The 16,882-nt window shown below is 47.0% G+C and overlaps 1 protein-coding gene across 7 annotated transcripts in view; it reads right to left on the bottom strand.

Moving 5' to 3' along the window:
• IFNAR2 (interferon alpha and beta receptor subunit 2) overlaps positions 1-13,411 on the bottom strand; it is a 31,798-nt gene extending 18,387 nt beyond the window's left edge. For 3 of the 7 annotated variants that reach the window (XM_032353893.1, XM_032353928.1, XM_032353925.1), the window contains exons 1-4: positions 4,099-4,621; positions 3,029-3,116; positions 1,749-1,790; positions 309-432 (exon numbers count right to left, since the gene is read on the bottom strand). In XM_032353893.1, coding sequence (XP_032209784.1) covers positions 309-432; positions 1,749-1,790; positions 3,029-3,083 — 221 coding nt within the window. In that variant the 5' untranslated portion in view covers positions 3,084-3,116; positions 4,099-4,621. Of the gene's footprint in view, positions 1-308; positions 433-1,748; positions 1,791-3,028; positions 3,117-4,098; positions 4,622-10,911; positions 11,246-13,092 lie in introns of those variants that run through there. The other 4 variants (XM_032353898.1, XM_032353906.1, XM_032353917.1 and 1 more) reach the window with 4 other exon arrangements.
• Positions 13,412-16,882: the final 3,471 nt, after the last annotated feature.

The raw sequence follows: 16,882 nt of genomic DNA, 5'->3' as shown, positions 1-16,882 counted from the left end.
CAGCGTATTCATTTATTCATTGACTGTCCAATGAGTTAGAGAAATAACTGTGAAAACCATACACAGTGATTATTTTGCTTCTGCGGCTCTGACCTGTAGAGATGATTATAAATACAAGTTTTGTCAAAACCAGTTTGAAACTGTTAAAGTACTCAATTTAATTAAAAGCGGACTTGGACTTTGAGAGCTCTGAACTCAGAGAGAGAGAGTTCTAACACAAGGAGGATCACGACCCTTCCCCATCCCCATCCCCCAGTTAATATAAAGAGAATGTATTTAGCAAGGAAAAAATGAAATGCTAAACCAACCTTATAACCGTGTACTGTAATGTATAGCGATCTGGTACAATCGAATGGTTTTTCAATTCCCAAGATAAGATGACCCGGAAATTGCGTAATGTCACCTTGAAAGTGCAAGATTTGTCTGACAAATCTAGAGGAAACAGGAGGAAAAAAAAAAAAGAAACGCTGAAATCTGGAACCCAAGGTGGTCCAATCAGTCCCTTGGGATCTGGAGCCCACACGGTCTTGGGAACACCGGAAAGACACGATTTTAGTGTGAGACATGAGAAATGAAGTAACATAACTAATTCATGAGCAACACGTCATTAGGGCAAGGATCCGTGTCCACCTAATTCTCTCAACTCAACTCCAATGCCTCCTGTAGTCCCCCTAAGCGGCTCGGCACACTGCCTACTTTCCCTCCTCTGAACTTCCCATCGCACTTACTCTCCAGTTACGGAAGTAAGGGACAGACAATGAGCGCTCAGACTGGCCCTTCCCAGGCACTTAATCTGAGCAAAAATGCTGAAGTCGGTGCCAGGAAGAGACCCATTCTACAGACCGTGAAACCGAGCAGTTGAGTTATATAGTGTTACGCAGCTGGGATGAGGCGGTAGCAAGGGAGACTTGAAAGCTACACTGGTCAAATTCCGTTTAAATTTAAGTCTTTTCGGGGTGCAGCGGGGAGGGAGAGGGAGGTGTTACGTGTTATGGACACTGGGGAGGGTATGTGCTATGCTGAGTGCTGTGAAATGTGTAAGCCTGATGATTCACAGACCTGTTCCCCTGGGGCAAACAATACATTATAGGTTAATAAAAAAAATAAATTCAAGTCTTTTTTTTTCCAAATTCAATTTTTATGATCCTCTAAGTTGCCTGTGGTTCAGACTTAGGACTTTGCTTCTTGGCTGGGAGCTCTTCCTCTCCTGTGCTCAGCCCAAGCTTGGACACAGAGTTAATGCACAGTGACATTATATGGACAGATTTATAGATGTAGGCAAGACGTTTGGCTTAAAACAATTATTTTCCTTTATCTGGCACCAGGTACCAGACAGCATGTGGAAGAACGAAATGAAGGGGAAATTATTCGGATCATTTCCTGTTTGACATGGTCTGTACCTCCTTGTTCTTTGATTAAGGGGCTTGAAATTGCATAGTCTTTTAAGGAGTTTTAAAATGACTTCTGGTGTGTTCTCTCTCTCCCTCTCTCTCTCTCTTTTTTTGGGGGGGGGTGCATTAATTTCTTCTAAGTGTTTTGAGAGACAAATGTACAAATCTGGCTAATTTTTGCCCCTGTGACAGAGGAAAGAAAAGAGTATTTGAGAAAATCAAAGAAAAGCGATACAAACAACGTGGGCAACAGATCTGGGATCAGAAATCAAATTCCCCACATTTTAAACTTCTGAATAGTCGCCCCAGTACCCTGACCCTTCCACAAAATTCAGTCAAGCCAAGAAAATCTCTTACCAGGCAGCGAAGATAACACACCAGACAGGAGGCTGATACACACTAGGAAGAAGAAGAAAAAAATTAGACAAGCAAAAACACTCTCTGCAGGCTCAATTTGTAATTCTAGCTCTGAGTCTGGCATTCTTTTGGACATGTCTTTTTTAATTAATTAATTAATTAATTAATTTTTGTTTTATTTCTTTCTTTGACAGAGAGATCACAAGTAGGCAGAGAGGCAGGCACAGAGAAAGGGAGATGCAGGCTCCCGCAGAGCAGATAGCCAGATGGGGGCTCAATCTCAGGACTCTGGGATCATGACCTGAGCTGAAGGCAGAGGCTTTAACCCACTGAGCCACCCAGGCACCCCTGGACACATGTCTTAACCCTGGATTGAGACTTCCTTGTGCTTAAAAAAAATATCCTCAAGCAAACGGTTCTTGGAATATCGATGCTGCTATCGGTGGGTCACGGTTCAAGGGTTTCAACCTGAGTGAATCCAAAATAAGATCCGTCTGGGAATTGCTGCGAATAACAGGGCTGATGGGTTGGGAGAGAGTGCCGAGACGCAGCTAGCTATGTGTCTGGAAGAAGTCTCAGAATACGAACGCGCATGTTGTCAGCTGATACAGTTTGAAGGTTAAGACTTTTGTCAAGGGTGGCGTAGGAAGAAAATCGGCAGTGATGGGAGCTGGGGACTCTCCTTTGCTTTCTGGCTGTCACAGTGACTTGCGGGAGAGGTTACAGGCAAGGGCAGCTCTGCACAGGGGAGAAGTGTCCCCCTCATGGATCCCCTACAGGTAAGCTCTAGAAGAGATGACACAGTGACACTGAAATAGAATCAAAAGAAAGGTAGAGAAAGAGCAGCACTGGACTATAGGGAAAAAAGTCAAGAATAAATGAAGCCCAGAAACCAAAGTTCAAGGCTGACTTTTCAGTCTGGTGACCGAGAGGAGATAAGGGGGTTTGGCCTCGTCCTCCGTAGGGGAGTAGAGTGAGAAACTCCGCCTCGGATTAGAACGAGGGAATTAAGAGGAATTCCTCTTCAAAGTGCCTAGGAGGGTACTCTCCATCATTACGGAGTCATTCTTGTTTCTTTTCCTAAAATGAATAGTAGGGTGGAAACTCAAGACCCTGAATCCAGGCTTCCTGTCTACGTTCCATCTGGCTCTTGGCATTGGACAGGCTGATGCTGGGCCCCTGGTCGGGGACATCCATTTGCTACTGCCCAGCTGGGCTCCGGGGCATGGTGACTTGGCTGGCTTGCTCCTACAAGAGCTCCGACGAACGTTAACACTCACCCACGAGACACAGATTCCGTGATCTAAGTGGGGAAGCATTCTGGCTCCAAAGCATCTTGGTTATTGAGTCTTTTCTTTATGTTCACATCTGAAAGGAAATCAGCATTAGGTGATTCCCCACGCTGAAGCATGTAATTAAATGACAAAGATCAAGATGGACAAAGACAGGACAGCGAGGGTTTCCGCGTCCAGGCTTCCACTGCCCTCCTGGGAGCCGGACCTGGTACCAATTCCTGGTCTACCAGGGAGAAGTTTTATCTATTTATTTTTATTTTGAAGATTTTATTTATTTATTTGAGAGAGCGAGCGAGTGAGCGAGAGCACCAGCAGGGCGGAGAGGGAAAAGCAGGCTTCCCATTGGGCAAGGAGCCGGAGGTGGGGCTCAATCCCAGGAGTCAGGGATTGAGAGCTGAGTCCAAGGCAGACGCTTTACCAACTAAGCCACCCAGAAGCCCCCAGGGAGAGGTTTTAAATTTAACTTTGGAATAGGCGACGGGATTATCTGTTTCCAGAAACACACAGAAGTAAATAGCAAAGGGTCTTGCTTCCTTCAGAAAACTACTTTTATTCATTCTCTGGTGAGTCCTTCAGAATATCTCTATGCACAAGCAAAACCAAATATATATTATTTCTCCCCCCCCTTTTTTTTAACACAAGAGATGGGATGTACAATCCTTGTCCTACTTCTGCTTTTTCTACTTGAAGATACATAGTTGGGAGATCTTTCTACATCAGCACCCAAGAGAATTTCTTTTTTTTTTTTTTTTTTTAACCAGTTAAGCTGTCCAGTTTATGGACACACTACCATGGAGGGAATTAGGCCCCACGAGAGATGTCTGAGTTGCTCCTGGTCTTTTCTGCAACAGATTATCTTGGACACGTGTCCTTCCACATGTGTGCGAGTCTAAGTGTAGGAAAACTTCCCAGAAGTAGGATGGCAGGCAAAAGGTGATGCCGCTCAGGGTCTCAGCAGGAAAAAGATATTCGAATGAGGACATCTGGACAAAGACTTTAGTCAGTTACAAATGCGTGAGCAGGATGTAGGCAAACAGTAAGGAAGCAAGTAGTACCTGGAGCTAACAGCCGCGGGGCTGTTACCCTCCTGGGCTGGGGCGCAAAGGGAAGGTGCTAGAATCTGGTAGTAGAAAATCCTGTGGGAATCCAATGTGATAGTAGTGCAGGGGGACGGCATGTGATGGGAGGGTGAGTAGCCCTCACGGTCTTTCTTCCGTCCTCTTACTTGGGGCTCATCCCTGGCTGATTCCAGTCGGAAGTCATAGGACCAGGGTGCTGGTGACTGTGCCTGTGCAAGACAGGATCGCAGAACAAAGTAAGGGGTTTATGTGGGGAGGCTGGGTCTGGGGGCGTCAATGATGGACACCTGACCCAGAGGGGCGCTGCACTCGTAATTCAAATAGAAACGGCCACTCTCTTGCCCTGGTGGCTGTGTGACATACACAGCGACCTGTGATGTGTGACAATTTTTCCTTTCACCACAAGCTCTTCAGGGAGGCTGTCATCAAGTTCTTGGACTTGTTACTTACTTTATTCTTTTTAAGGTTATTTAGTTATTTCTTTCAGAGACAGACAGAGCATGAGCAGGGCAAGTGGCAGGCAGAGGGAGAGGGAGAAGCAGGCTCCCCGCTAAGCAGAAAGCCTGATGTGGGGCTCAATCCCAGGATCCTGGGATCATGACCTGAGCTGAAGGCAGACTATTAACAACTGAGCCACTCATATGCCCCACCCCTGGACTTTTTCAAATCAGATTCATAAATAAAAATGATCTTCAGACGAATATAAATTTGCATTTCTCTTATTCTGAGTTGAGTATCCATTTTTTATACATGTAAGAGGTATTTGCATTTTCTTTCTTGTTAACTCTATCTTTGCTCATTTTTCTACTGAGTTGTAGCTTTTTTTCTTACTGGTTTGTTTGTCGGAACTTTTTAATTATGAGCGAAACTGGCCCTTTGTCTTTGATACAAATCACATCTTTCCCCCTCTGTTGTCACCTTGCCCTTTGATTTGCTCATGTCGGCCTTATTTATTTTTTATTTTATTTGTAAGTTTTAAAAATATGAATCAGAAAACTGATTCTTTCCTTTAAAAAATATTTTATTTATTTATTTGTCAGGGAGATAGAGAGAGAGCACAAACAGAGGGAGTAGCAGGCAGAGGGAGAAGCAGAGCTGAGCAGCCTGATGGGGGAGTTGATCCCAGGAACTTGGGATCACGACCTAGGTTGACCCGTGTCCCTCATCCTGGCTTAAAAAAGAAAAAATCATTATGTTTTCAGATTTAAAGCTTCCTTGGCATTTGCCTTTTGAGTCATAGTCTGAAATTGTTCCATGGAGAGAAATTCTTCGTGAGTTTTATGGAAACACTCCCCCCCACCCCGCCTGGCAATGGATCGTGTTCCTTTTCTGCCTCAGGGCTTTTGCCTCTACCTAAGCAACTGGGCTTTACCAATTCTGGGTATTCTGTCCCCCCACCCCCCAACACTGTAGCAGCATCAGGCCCCAAGTTGGAACTGAATAAGGACCACAGAACACCAGACTTGAGCTGAAGTTCAAAACAAATTTAAAATGTCCTCTGGACTGCCAGGGTAACACGTCCCACCCAAGGTACTGTCCTGGAGGAATCCAAGAGATTCCAGGTTAAAACTGCCATCCCTGCTGAAGACTCCGCTGCCCATGACATACCTAGGCTCCTCTGCCTCCTGCTATCCCGCCATACCATGCCCATTTCGAAGGTCGACAGAGAGCACTGTGATGTGTGACGCCATCTCCCACCCTCACTGCCGGTGGAGGGTCTGCACGGGTATGGACATTCCCTAAGACGCTGGGCGCACCTAGAGTATAGAATGCCACGGGTGGGGAGGGGGGTGGTGGTGACACTACCTTGCACTGACCATCTGCCCTGTGGCCCCTTGCCCCTCTGTCTTTTTTTTTTTTTTTTTTTAAGATTTTATTTATTCGACAGAGATCACAAGTAGGCAGAGAGGCAGGCACAGAGAGAGGAGGAAGCAGGCTCCCTGCTGAGCAGAGAGCCCGATTTGGGGCTTGATCCCAGGACCCTGAGATCATGACCTGAGCCAAAGGCAGAGGCTTAACCCACTGAGCCACCCAGGTGCCCCCCCCCCCCCCCTTTGTCTTTTCTTGATGGTGGTAAAATCCTCACCTTTGTTCTACAGAACACTTGGTTTCTTCCGCAGCGGACACCCACACACAATTACACATTTAAAAGTCCCTCATCCTCTGTGGGCCAGGGGATGTCTCCTCCCCTTCTTTGTTTCTGATGACCCATACCCCAATTCCAGCCTAATGTCCAGTAATGAGATTCCTGGTTGTTTGGAAAATCTAATTTCCTGTCTCTTGGCATCCTGCCCGCAGTTGTTTAATGAGGCGCCTGGAAACCCTCCCTGACTACCAATCAGCTTTCCTACAGCAAAGCTATTTCCATCTCTTCTCTGTAGCCAGCCAGGGCTGGCTTCGCTCCTTCCCCCACCTCGGGTCCTGGGTCCCCCAGGTGGAAGGGATCCACACTTGTTTTACTGCTCTCCCGAGGCTGTCCTGAAATTCTTAGTCATTTTGTCTTTGAACTTGTGTTTTGTTAGTGAAGTCCGATGGGACAGCGGGACCCACGGGGAGCTGGTAGCCTCAGCTCACACTTGGTCTCGCCCCCCTGCGCCCGCTGGAGGTGGTCCCAGGCCCATGCCTGGCCTCTCCCTCTACCCTGGGGACCGCTGATGCACTTAGTGTGGTGGTGCAGCTACGTCACATCGCCCGAGTGGCAGTTGCTCCCCCTCCAGGCTGGCAGTAACCCACCTGGGGGGGTGCAGCTAGCTGGACCGCTAGGGGTGAGCATGGAGGTCAGCCTTGATCCAGGTACCTAGCATGTCCATGGGCAGGGGTTTAAAGACCTTCAGACATTGCTTCTATGCGGTGGGTTGAGATAGAAGGTCCTCCAGTGGGAGGGATTTGGGGCTGAGCTTCCCCAGAACCCGTCCCGGACCTGCGGGGTGGCGAGCAGGAGGGGGATCCCAGCATTCTTCAGGCCCCAGTGCATGTGTGCCGAGAGTCGCAAGGGGTGGGGTGGCATTGGGCACCTGCGGGGAGCTGCACTGGCCGGGACCGTACCCCCGGCATGAGGGAATGCTTCTGGGGCTGTGTGCCTGGGGGGACCCCTCTTCTCCCTCCTGAGTCTGGCCTGCGTTCGCTCCTACCAGCTAGTTCGAGGTACCCTCGAGGTACCCTGTTAGATGCCAATTGTGTAATTCAATGATTCCCCATGGGAATGAAGTGCTCTTAGATCTGGCTTTGCACAGTATAAAGTCGAATGGGAAAATTCCTGCTAATAATGTAATTTTTTTTTTTTAATTCAGGAAGACATCAAACAGTAAATACAAAAGCCACAAGTTGAGAGACAGAGACAATGAGAGAAAAGAAAATGCTTTATAGTTTAAGGCCTTCAGTGGTACTTCTTGCTCTGTAAACATAGGGGTCCTGCATTTCTGTTTTGCTCTGGGCTCCCGACAATCTGCAGCTCGCTGTCACCTAACAAGGCATCAAGCGCCTTGGGTTGAATTCAAGGTTGTCCTCAGCCTTCGAAGTTTTCCCAGGAGCCACTGCCCTGCACAGGTGCCCAGCTCGGGCTGTCCCTCACCCTGCTCTGGCTCTCTCCTCCATTCCTCTGGGAGCGACCCTAGCCTCTGACCTCTCAACACGGCTGGTTTTCAGGGCCCCAGTCAAGTGGACATTGTGGGGTGAAGAGACTCTTCCCTGAATTCCAGCTCCTCTTAAATAGCCAGCCAGCCAGCCAGCCAGCCCTCAAGGAGCCTCCCGGTCCCCTGGTGGAGAACATAAGGGTTTTTCCTTCCATCTGGCCTGATGCCTGGCATAGCATTGGTCGTCAATGAGTAATGAATGGACTAGATTTGGAAATACTGCACAAATGCGATTACGTAATTTTTTCCCCTGGAAATTAGGGAAAGAGTAGAAAGAAGCAAGTAACAAGCATCCTTATTTCTACCACCCAGCATCAACCATTGCTAATATCGCGGCATGTTTGTTTCCAGTTGATGTTTCAAATGTCTGTCTTGCTTCTGTAGCACTTCTTTCCTGTGCTCATTAGAAAAATTAAGAATGTATAAAAGTACAAATTCCAGCATCCAGATATTTCCATCATTTACAGGTGAACATAATCCCAGAGATCTTTCTATGCATGAGTATACACGCACATACGTACACACACACAGACAGCACTTCCGTCTAAATTTAACTGTACTTGGGGGAAAAAAGTCTGAAGGAAAGACCAAAGGAATTGTTGCAATTTGAATTATTTTTCTCTTTAGGAAAGAATAACTTTCTAAGATAGTCCACTAATGTTTAAAAAAAAAAAAAAGTTACGGCAGAAATTCGGAAGGTTGGGGTTTTATATGTTCACAGCATCTTTTGCGTTAAACCATATTTATTGGCCCATGCTTTCAAACTAGAGAACTTTACTATTCCCCTTTTCCTCCCATTTTCCTCCCTACCTCCTTATATCTTTTTTTGCTTTATTGTTTTTTTGTGTCTAGATTGATAGAACAATCACCTTTTATTCTACCTACAATTTTCAAAGCTGTCTGGTATTAATTCCACATTTAGATAAATACCCATGAACACTCCTTTCAAGCATGAGTTCTCTATGCTTGGGTTCTTTCTTTATTTTTTTATTCCTTTTTTCAATTTATTTAATTAATTAATTTATTTATTTATTTATTATCATTATTTTTATTCTTTTATTTTTAATTTAACTCTTACTTTGCTAATTCACTGGATTCTTCTAATCCAGCAGTTTTTTCCCCAAAGAGGGCTCACTGGGTCTTGAATTCCTTTGGCTCTTTCATATTTGAGAAGACCTGCCAATTGACTTTTACCTCGAATGACGTCTTAGCTGGAGAAAATGTCTTCCTGGGGACAGTGTCCTCCATTCAGAACACTTCTTAGCAACCCCATACTCTCAGTAGACAGTCTGAGGTCAGCTTGACTTTGTTCGCCCCTCTTTTGTTTACTTCTTTTTGGATTCCTAAATAATTCTTTTCTTTTAAAAATTTTTTTAAATCGCTTTAGATATCTTGGTGCTGGGCATTCCCATATGGAAATTTCCTGGAAGGTGGCAATTTCCTGGAAAATGTTCTTTTGGTCTACAGACCATTTTTTTCGTCATTTCAAGAAAATTTCTTTTCTCTTACCTTTATGTGCTTTTTTTTTTTTTTTTAATCCCATTTGTGGGTTTCCTACATCAGGAACCCCAGTTATCCTAATGCTTGGTCATGCTTTGCTTATCTTCCACATCAGAGTCTTACTAACTGACTTGATCTTTCTTTTCATTAGCATTCACTGACTTGAATCAAGCCTTTCCTCTATTAAAAATGCTTTTACTTTCCGCAGTATCTATTCATACTTCTGACTTCTGTGATCATGTTTCCATGATGCTCAATTTATCCCCTAAAGTCTGCGATCTCCCATTCCAGCCCAGTTTAAAATATTATAGTCTTTGAGTTTATCCTTTTGAAGTCATATTTTTATCAGGTTGTAGAATATAAGGCTATTGGAAGAAATTTTCTCCTAACCCAGGAGTAATAGTAATTTTGTAGTAAGACTCTTGGCAAGCTATGTTGTTTTTTTCCCCCCTTCTTACCACTCCCCTCCCCCACCACTTCCAGTCACCTTGCTGGCACTTAGGTGGCTTTGTCTTCTGTTACTGTGATACAGCAGTGAAATCTTAACCTCCTTGTCTCCTTAACTTCCACACCTGTTTCCAGCTTGTTCTGTAAGGACTGGGCTGTTTCCTGAGCCCACAGGACTGGCCCTGGGATCAGGTGAGCTCAGTCAAGGGAGAGAGAGATGTCAGGCTACCCCAGCCCTGCTTTTTCCTGGAAGATTCTGTTCATTGTCTCTGGAGGAGAGGTAAGGGAGAGTCCAGCACTGGGCCTCTGGCTGGTTCTCCTGATCTGGCACTGGCTTTTGCTGCTCCCACTCGCCCAGCTGAGTTTCCCCATCTCACGTCCTCTGACCACTGCTCCTCTCTCAAAGAACTAGAAGGTCAAGTACAGTCAAGGCACTGTTATCTTCTTTCCTATTTATTAGGCTTTTTGCAATCGTTGTTGACTTACTGGTATAGATTCTGGTGGTCAGGTACAACTCAAATTTTAAGTATATTTAAAGATGTTATTTATTTATTTGAGAGAGAGGGAGGGCGGGCCCCAGGGAGAGGAAGAGGGAGAGAATCCCATGGAGAGTCTGTGCTGAGCTTGAAGCCCCAGATGAGGCTTGATCTCACGACCCTGAGATTAGGACCTGACCTGAAACCAAGACTTAGATGCTCAACCCACAGAGCCACCAGGGGCCCCAAATTTTAACTATATTAAAGAAAAAAACTGTCAAAATTAAAACAGCAAGAACAAAGACAATGCTTAAGATTCTGTCTCCCGTGTCCCCGGGCTTACGGGGACACGAAGTGTCCTCATTTTCCTGCCTGCTCTGGAGAAAACGTTTAGTGGCTCTCAACTACTCCCCACCCCTCCCTCTTTCTTCCTCCCTTCTCTTGAATTCTCAATTTCTGGACTCTCACTTCAGCTCTCCAGCTCTCTCAAAGAACTAGTTTTCCTTTATACTTCTTGAATTATTTTTTTAAAGATTTTTAAAAATTTATTTATTTGACAGAGAGACAGAGAGTGAGAGCAGGAACACAGCAAGGGGAGTGGGAGAGAGAGAAGCAGGCTCCCCACTGAGCAGGCAGCCCCATATGGGGCTGGATCCCAGCATCCTGGGATCAGGATCTGAGCGGAAGGCAGACACTTAAGGACTGAGCCACCCAGGCGCCCCAGAATTGCATACCAATCAGTTTCACTCTCGGAAGGAATGAAGAATCCTCAGGGAAAATACTGTCAGGCTCCGCTTCTGCTCAGATTACATTTTACAGATTATAAACCGCACATTTCTTTCTTACATCCAAACAGCTCTGAAATCAGAATGTGTGTTTTTCTCACTTGGTTACATAATATAAAAGTGCATCTTAGACTCCATGACATTGTAGTTTTGGTGACATACGATGACGGAGAGTCAAAGAAGATAGAGGCCATGTTCTTCAATCATTTGAAGGTTTATAAATGTAACAGGAAAATGAGTTAGTTCAGCTCTGAGCGCAAGTGGGAGGGACGAAATATATATTTTTATATATTTTATATATATATATTTTAATAAACGTTTTACTCCTAATACTATTTCCCGGGAACTATTACTGGTTCTAATTTTGTTTTAAGATTTTATTTATTTATTTATTTGTCAGAATGAGAGGGGGAAGAGCACAAGCGGGGGAGTGGGACTTGATCCCAGGACTCGGGGATCATGACCTGAGCTGAAGGTAGATGCTTAACCTAGTGAGCCACTTAAGCGTCCCTCTAATTTTTTATTATTTTTTTTAGACTAATTACCATTTGTCAAATCACAGGAACCAAATTTCAGGGAGATTTTAACTTTTCAATAAATACATGAAGAACTTCAGAGGAAATATGGGTAAGAATAAAAGAGCCAGGCAGATTTTTTGATGTTTTAAAGTGGAAAGCCAGCTTGTGAACAAGAGAACTTTAAAGTTCAAGCCTTTTCCTGGAACAAACAGGTCAAACCTTATCAAGGAAGCCCATACCGCTAGGAGAGTTTAAAAGATGTTTTCTTTAGTGCAGATTTTGGTGTGACCTCCGCTTCCGCCCATTTGGTTCCCTAAACCTGAACTGCAAGTGAGAGGAGGGGCGGGTACTTAGAAACCGTGCCAAGGTGTGGGACAGGGGACGGCCTGGGCGTCGCAGCCCCCAGGCTCAGTGAGTAGGACGCCGGCGGAGCGGGGCCCGACTCCAGGTTCCCAGAGCGCGGCTCTGCACGTCCCCGCACAGCGGGCTCAGATCGGACCCCTCTGGCCTGTTACACTATCTTCTAGACCTCCTCCCAAACAAATGCAAGGAAGTCAAACAAATACTAAAAGAAAGAAATGAGGGGCGCCTGGGCGGCCCAGCCTCTGCTGAGCTCAGGTCATGATCCCAGGTTCCTGAGATCGAACCCCGACTGCGGCTACCTGCTCCCTGGGGAGCCTGCTTCCCCTTCTCTCTCTGCCCGCCGCTCCCCCTGCTTGTGCTCTCTTTCTCTCTCTGTCAAATGGATAAATAAAATCTTAAAAATAAATAAATAAAGAGAAAAAAAATGACCTGGGATTCCTAGCGTTGTTCAATAAAGCCACCGCTCACCACCTAAGCCTGCTGATGGATGGAACTGGTGACAGCTTTGAACAGGCTGATTTCTCCCGGTGGAAACTCCAGCCTCGACTGGCACCCGGTTCCCCTCGTGCCCCGGCCCGGGAGCAGGGCCGCTCTTCGGTCTCCCCGCCCTCTCCCCTCAACCCGCCCCTCTGCTTCCTAGCGAGGCGTCTGGAAGGACGCCGGACACCCCAGCCGCCGTCGCCCCTTGGGGACCCTCTCCGCACGCCCGCCAAGGCTGGTGAACTCCGGGCGTTCCCGCGGAGGGCCGGCCGCGGACCCCGACCCCGAGGCCCGAGCCGGTAGCCCCGTTTTGCAAGGCCCAGTGGATCTTGAGGCATTTGACTCTCACACTCGTGGCGGCTCACATCTCGCAGCCGCCGGTGCCCGGGTGTCGGGGGCACCGCTGGTGGGAACGGGGGGGAGGGGGCGCGGGACCGGTGCAAAGACCGAGAGCTCCCGGGGCGGCGAGGAGCGGAGCACGCGGGGGACAGCCGGGGACAGCGGAGGACGCACGGGCCGCCCCGCCCGGCGGCCGGGGGAGGGCGGGGGAGGCGGGGGACGGGGGTCGGAGGGAGTGTGGGGGGCGGAGGGAGTGTGGGGAGCGGGAGGGCGGGAGCCCAGCGGGGAGGGAGCCGCGCGGGCGGAGGCGGAGTCCGCGGGAGGCTCGGAGCCTGCGGGGGATTCCGGGAAGCGGGCGCGGGGAGGCGGCGTTTGCCGAGAGGTCAGGCGCCCTAGCGGTCCCCACGCCCCGACCCCGTCAGCCCTTTACCTCGGCAAGGTCGCTTCGCCGCTGCCCGCAGGGGTGCTCGGCTCCGGGCCGCCGCCTGCGCCCCCGCCGTTCCGCCTCCGGCTGGGGCGCCCACGGCCCGGATACGCGCTGCGGGCGGCCCCGGCCTTGGCGGCGGACGCGGGCGGGCGGAGCGGGCGGTGGGCCCCGGGGCGGACCGCAAACTCAGCCGGGGGACGACACCAGGGCGATCCGCGGGACTTTCTCCCCGCGGGTGGCTGGAGTGCGCGAGGGGGGTGCGCGCGCTGAGCGCGGGCCTCGGGCAGCTGGTGGAAAGCCCGGGCGGGGGCCGGGGGCGGAGCCCCGACTCGTTCCTCTACTGACGTTGATCGAGCCGCCTCTTACCACTCCCCTCGCACCCTCCCCTCGGGAGCTCCGTAGGGGAAGGGACCCGGGGTTTGGGCTTTTTGTTTACTGCGGGGTCCTCAGGGGCTGGAACAGCGCGTGGCGTCTGGAACCACGCGGAGTACCTTTCATGCACTCAGTAAAAATACACTGAATGAATGAATGAATGAATGAGCGAATGGGTTCTCTCCTGGCTCCCCCACTTACGAGTTCTATAAAACGCTCTGATTCTAATTCTCCAGTCAATAAAACGGGGATAAATATAGCCACCACTGAGTTGGTACCAAAGGCTTGGTACAGTTCCAGGTTCCGGCAGGCCTTCGCAGGTGCGGTCCACTCACTTCCCCCTCCTTATCTGTGGGTCTTTCCCTCCGTCTGTTCAGGGCAGATAAAGAGGGAGGACAGATAGTCCCTCAATATTTTATTTGTTGTTTATATCCTGTCAATTTCCAAAATGTATGTGTATTTTAAACGTTAAGGCTACTCATATGGGAATGTTAAAAATCCTTTCGAAAGAGAAGGAAAAGAAATACACTAAACCCTGAATTATTCTCATTGAGCATTCAATCTCACCGTCAGCTTTCCCGCCTCTGAGGAAGAGGGGGAGAGGATGTTTCATACTTTTTGTAGCTAGAAAAGGGAACATTTTCATACATTCAGTCAACTAGTATTTGCTGACCCCTCTTTACAACAGGCACAGAGATGATCATAAGAGGATGTCTGTCGGCTTCCTGTCTTTCAGAGAAGCAGAATTTCCAGCAGTCCTGTAAGACCTGAAGGGAATTCATCACCGGGTTCGTGTCCTCATAAAAGACATTCAACATTGATAATATTTTCAGCAGCAGTTTTGGAGAAGCTGCAGAAATAGTCCTTGACAGTGGGAGAAAGCCAATACTCCATCGTATGCGTCCTTTTAAAGCAGCACATATACTAAAAAAAATAAACATATAATGTATTACTAGCCCCAGGACTACTGGTCTGTGAATCGCCAGGTTTGCACACTTCATAGCACTCACCATAGCACATGCCCTCCCCAATGTCCATAACCCCACAACCGTCTCCCAACCAACCCCCCTCCCCCCAGCAACCCTCAGTTTGTTTTGTGAGATTAAGAGTCTCTTATGGTTTGTCTCCCTCCCGATCCCATCTTGTTTCATTTATTCTTTTACTACCCCCCAAACCTCCCACGTTGCCTCTCCACTTCCTCATATCAAGGAGATCATATGACAATTGTCTTTCTCCTATTGACTTATTTCACTAAGCATAATACCCTCTAGTTCCATCCACGTCATTGCAAATAGCAGGATTTCATTTCTTTTGATGGCTGCATAGTATTCCATTATATATATATATATATATATATATATATATATATATATATATATATATCTCACATCTTCTTTATTCATTCATCTGTTGATGGACATCTAGGTTCTTTCCATAGTTTGCCTATTGTGGTCATTGCTGCTATAAATATTTGGGTGCATGCACCCCTTCGGATCACTGCGAAGTATCTTTAGGGTAAATCCCCAGTAGTTGTATGCATCCTTTTATATAAGTAAATAAAACGAAGGATGCAAATGGAAATACAACAGATAGAAATAGATTAAAATGATAACAAGGATTAATTGCAGATTGGGTTATCAGAGGTGATTTTTATTTTCTTCTTTTTTACTTTCCAAATTTCTAAGTATTTTTACTTGCATGACGAGGGAAAAGATTTTAAAAAATAAACACAGTATGTTCCACGATGTCAGGAGCTTAGAAATTGTTACTCCACGTTCCACAAGAGAAATTCCGAACCAACTGAAAATCTCTCCTTAGGTCCATCAGTGAATAGGGGTCCCAGGGAAAATTGTAGCCTGAAAACTGGAGAGACAGGCTGATGTAGACAATCAGTGTACAGGGAGTGGAAATCTCTGAAACCTTAAGAAAACTTAAACTGCTTTTGACTCACTGCTGAAGACTGAGCATGGACTAACTCGAGAATTAAAAACTCCTGGGAGCCTAGTCTTAGTGGGGTCCTCCGGTTTCTTGATCTTTCCACCAGGTGCTCTGCCAGCTTCTCCTGGCATGGAGAACATGAACATGAACGTGAACATGAAATTCCTCTCCTGTTTGGGAGGAAGAGACTAACCATTTTGGAATACACCCAGAATGTTCTGTATGAAAGCCTGCCTTCAAAGGGAACCAGTCATTCTACCAGAACCCAATCTGATCCTGCTCAAGAGGAATTAGACAGCTCAGTCCCCTTGAACCTTCCTGTCTATCATCATAGGAGAGAAAATAAAGGGGTAGGGATTCCAAGAAACTCCTCTGTAGGTCACAGTCCAGTCTCAGGCCCATCAGAAAGGAAAACAAGGCCTGAGATTTAATCATAGTATCATGGAATGTTTCCCCTTCACAGTATGTCACCACCACATCCACACAACTCTAGAACAGTAACAGTAGATTACAACTCTATTTAAGAGGGAGTTTCTAGGGAAACCCAAAAACCACAGGGGAGGCAAAAATGAAGAAACTAGATCAAATAAAATTCTCTGACAAGTACAGAAAACGTCAAACATAGACTCTTAGCCAGGTAAACATAGCATCTCACACTAAAAGGGTTATTTAGGTCAGCTCCTGTTATCTGATACATCCTGTCTGGCTTTCAGTAAAAAGTACAAAGCTTGCTAAAAGGCCAGGAAAAAACACAATCTGAAGAAGCAAAATAAGTTTGAGAACAAGGCTAAGATGTGGCAGGGAATTGGGAATGATGAAACTAAGAATTTAAAAGCCATGTGATTAATATAGTAAGGGTTCTTTATTATCATAGAAAGATAGTTGATCTTTATTTTTAATCCCAGACCCTAAATCCCTTATAATTTCCTGAGTGGTAGGGGTGAGAGGAATGTGTTTGTTCCACTGAAGTGACACTAAGAGGCCCAAGGTAGTTTTAGGATGGGTCACCAGAAAGACCAAGCCTTGTCACAAATGAAGTCTGGAACTTTCAACTCAGCCCCCGCAACCTCTGAGGAAGGGAGAAGGGCTGGAGATTGGGTTAATAATCATCATTCTTACATGATGAAACCTCCACAAAAGCCCATCAGTGACAGGTTTTGGAGAGCTTCTGGGTTGGCAAGGAATCAGAAGAGTGAACAACTTGCTGAGGGCATGGAAGGTCTGTGTCTTCCCCTGCCCCCCAACCCCGTCCCCCATACCTTGCCCTATGCATTCTTCTCCTTGGCTGTTCCTGGGGTGTGGCCTTCATAATAAACCAGTAACAATAAGGAAAGCACTTTGATGTGTTCTGTGAGTCATTTTAGTAAATGACCAAACCTGAGGGGGTGGTCATGGAAACCCCTGACTCTGTAGCCAAGTCAGAGAGAATTGTGGGTAAACTGGGGGCCCCGTTCTTGTGGCTGGTATCTGAAATGAGGGTGGT

The sequence above is a fragment of the Mustela erminea genome, chromosome 1, assembly GCF_009829155.1.
Source record: "Mustela erminea isolate mMusErm1 chromosome 1, mMusErm1.Pri, whole genome shotgun sequence".
Lineage (NCBI taxonomy): Eukaryota > Metazoa > Chordata > Mammalia > Carnivora > Mustelidae > Mustela > Mustela erminea.
This window is presented reverse-complemented; position numbering and strand designations above follow the sequence as displayed.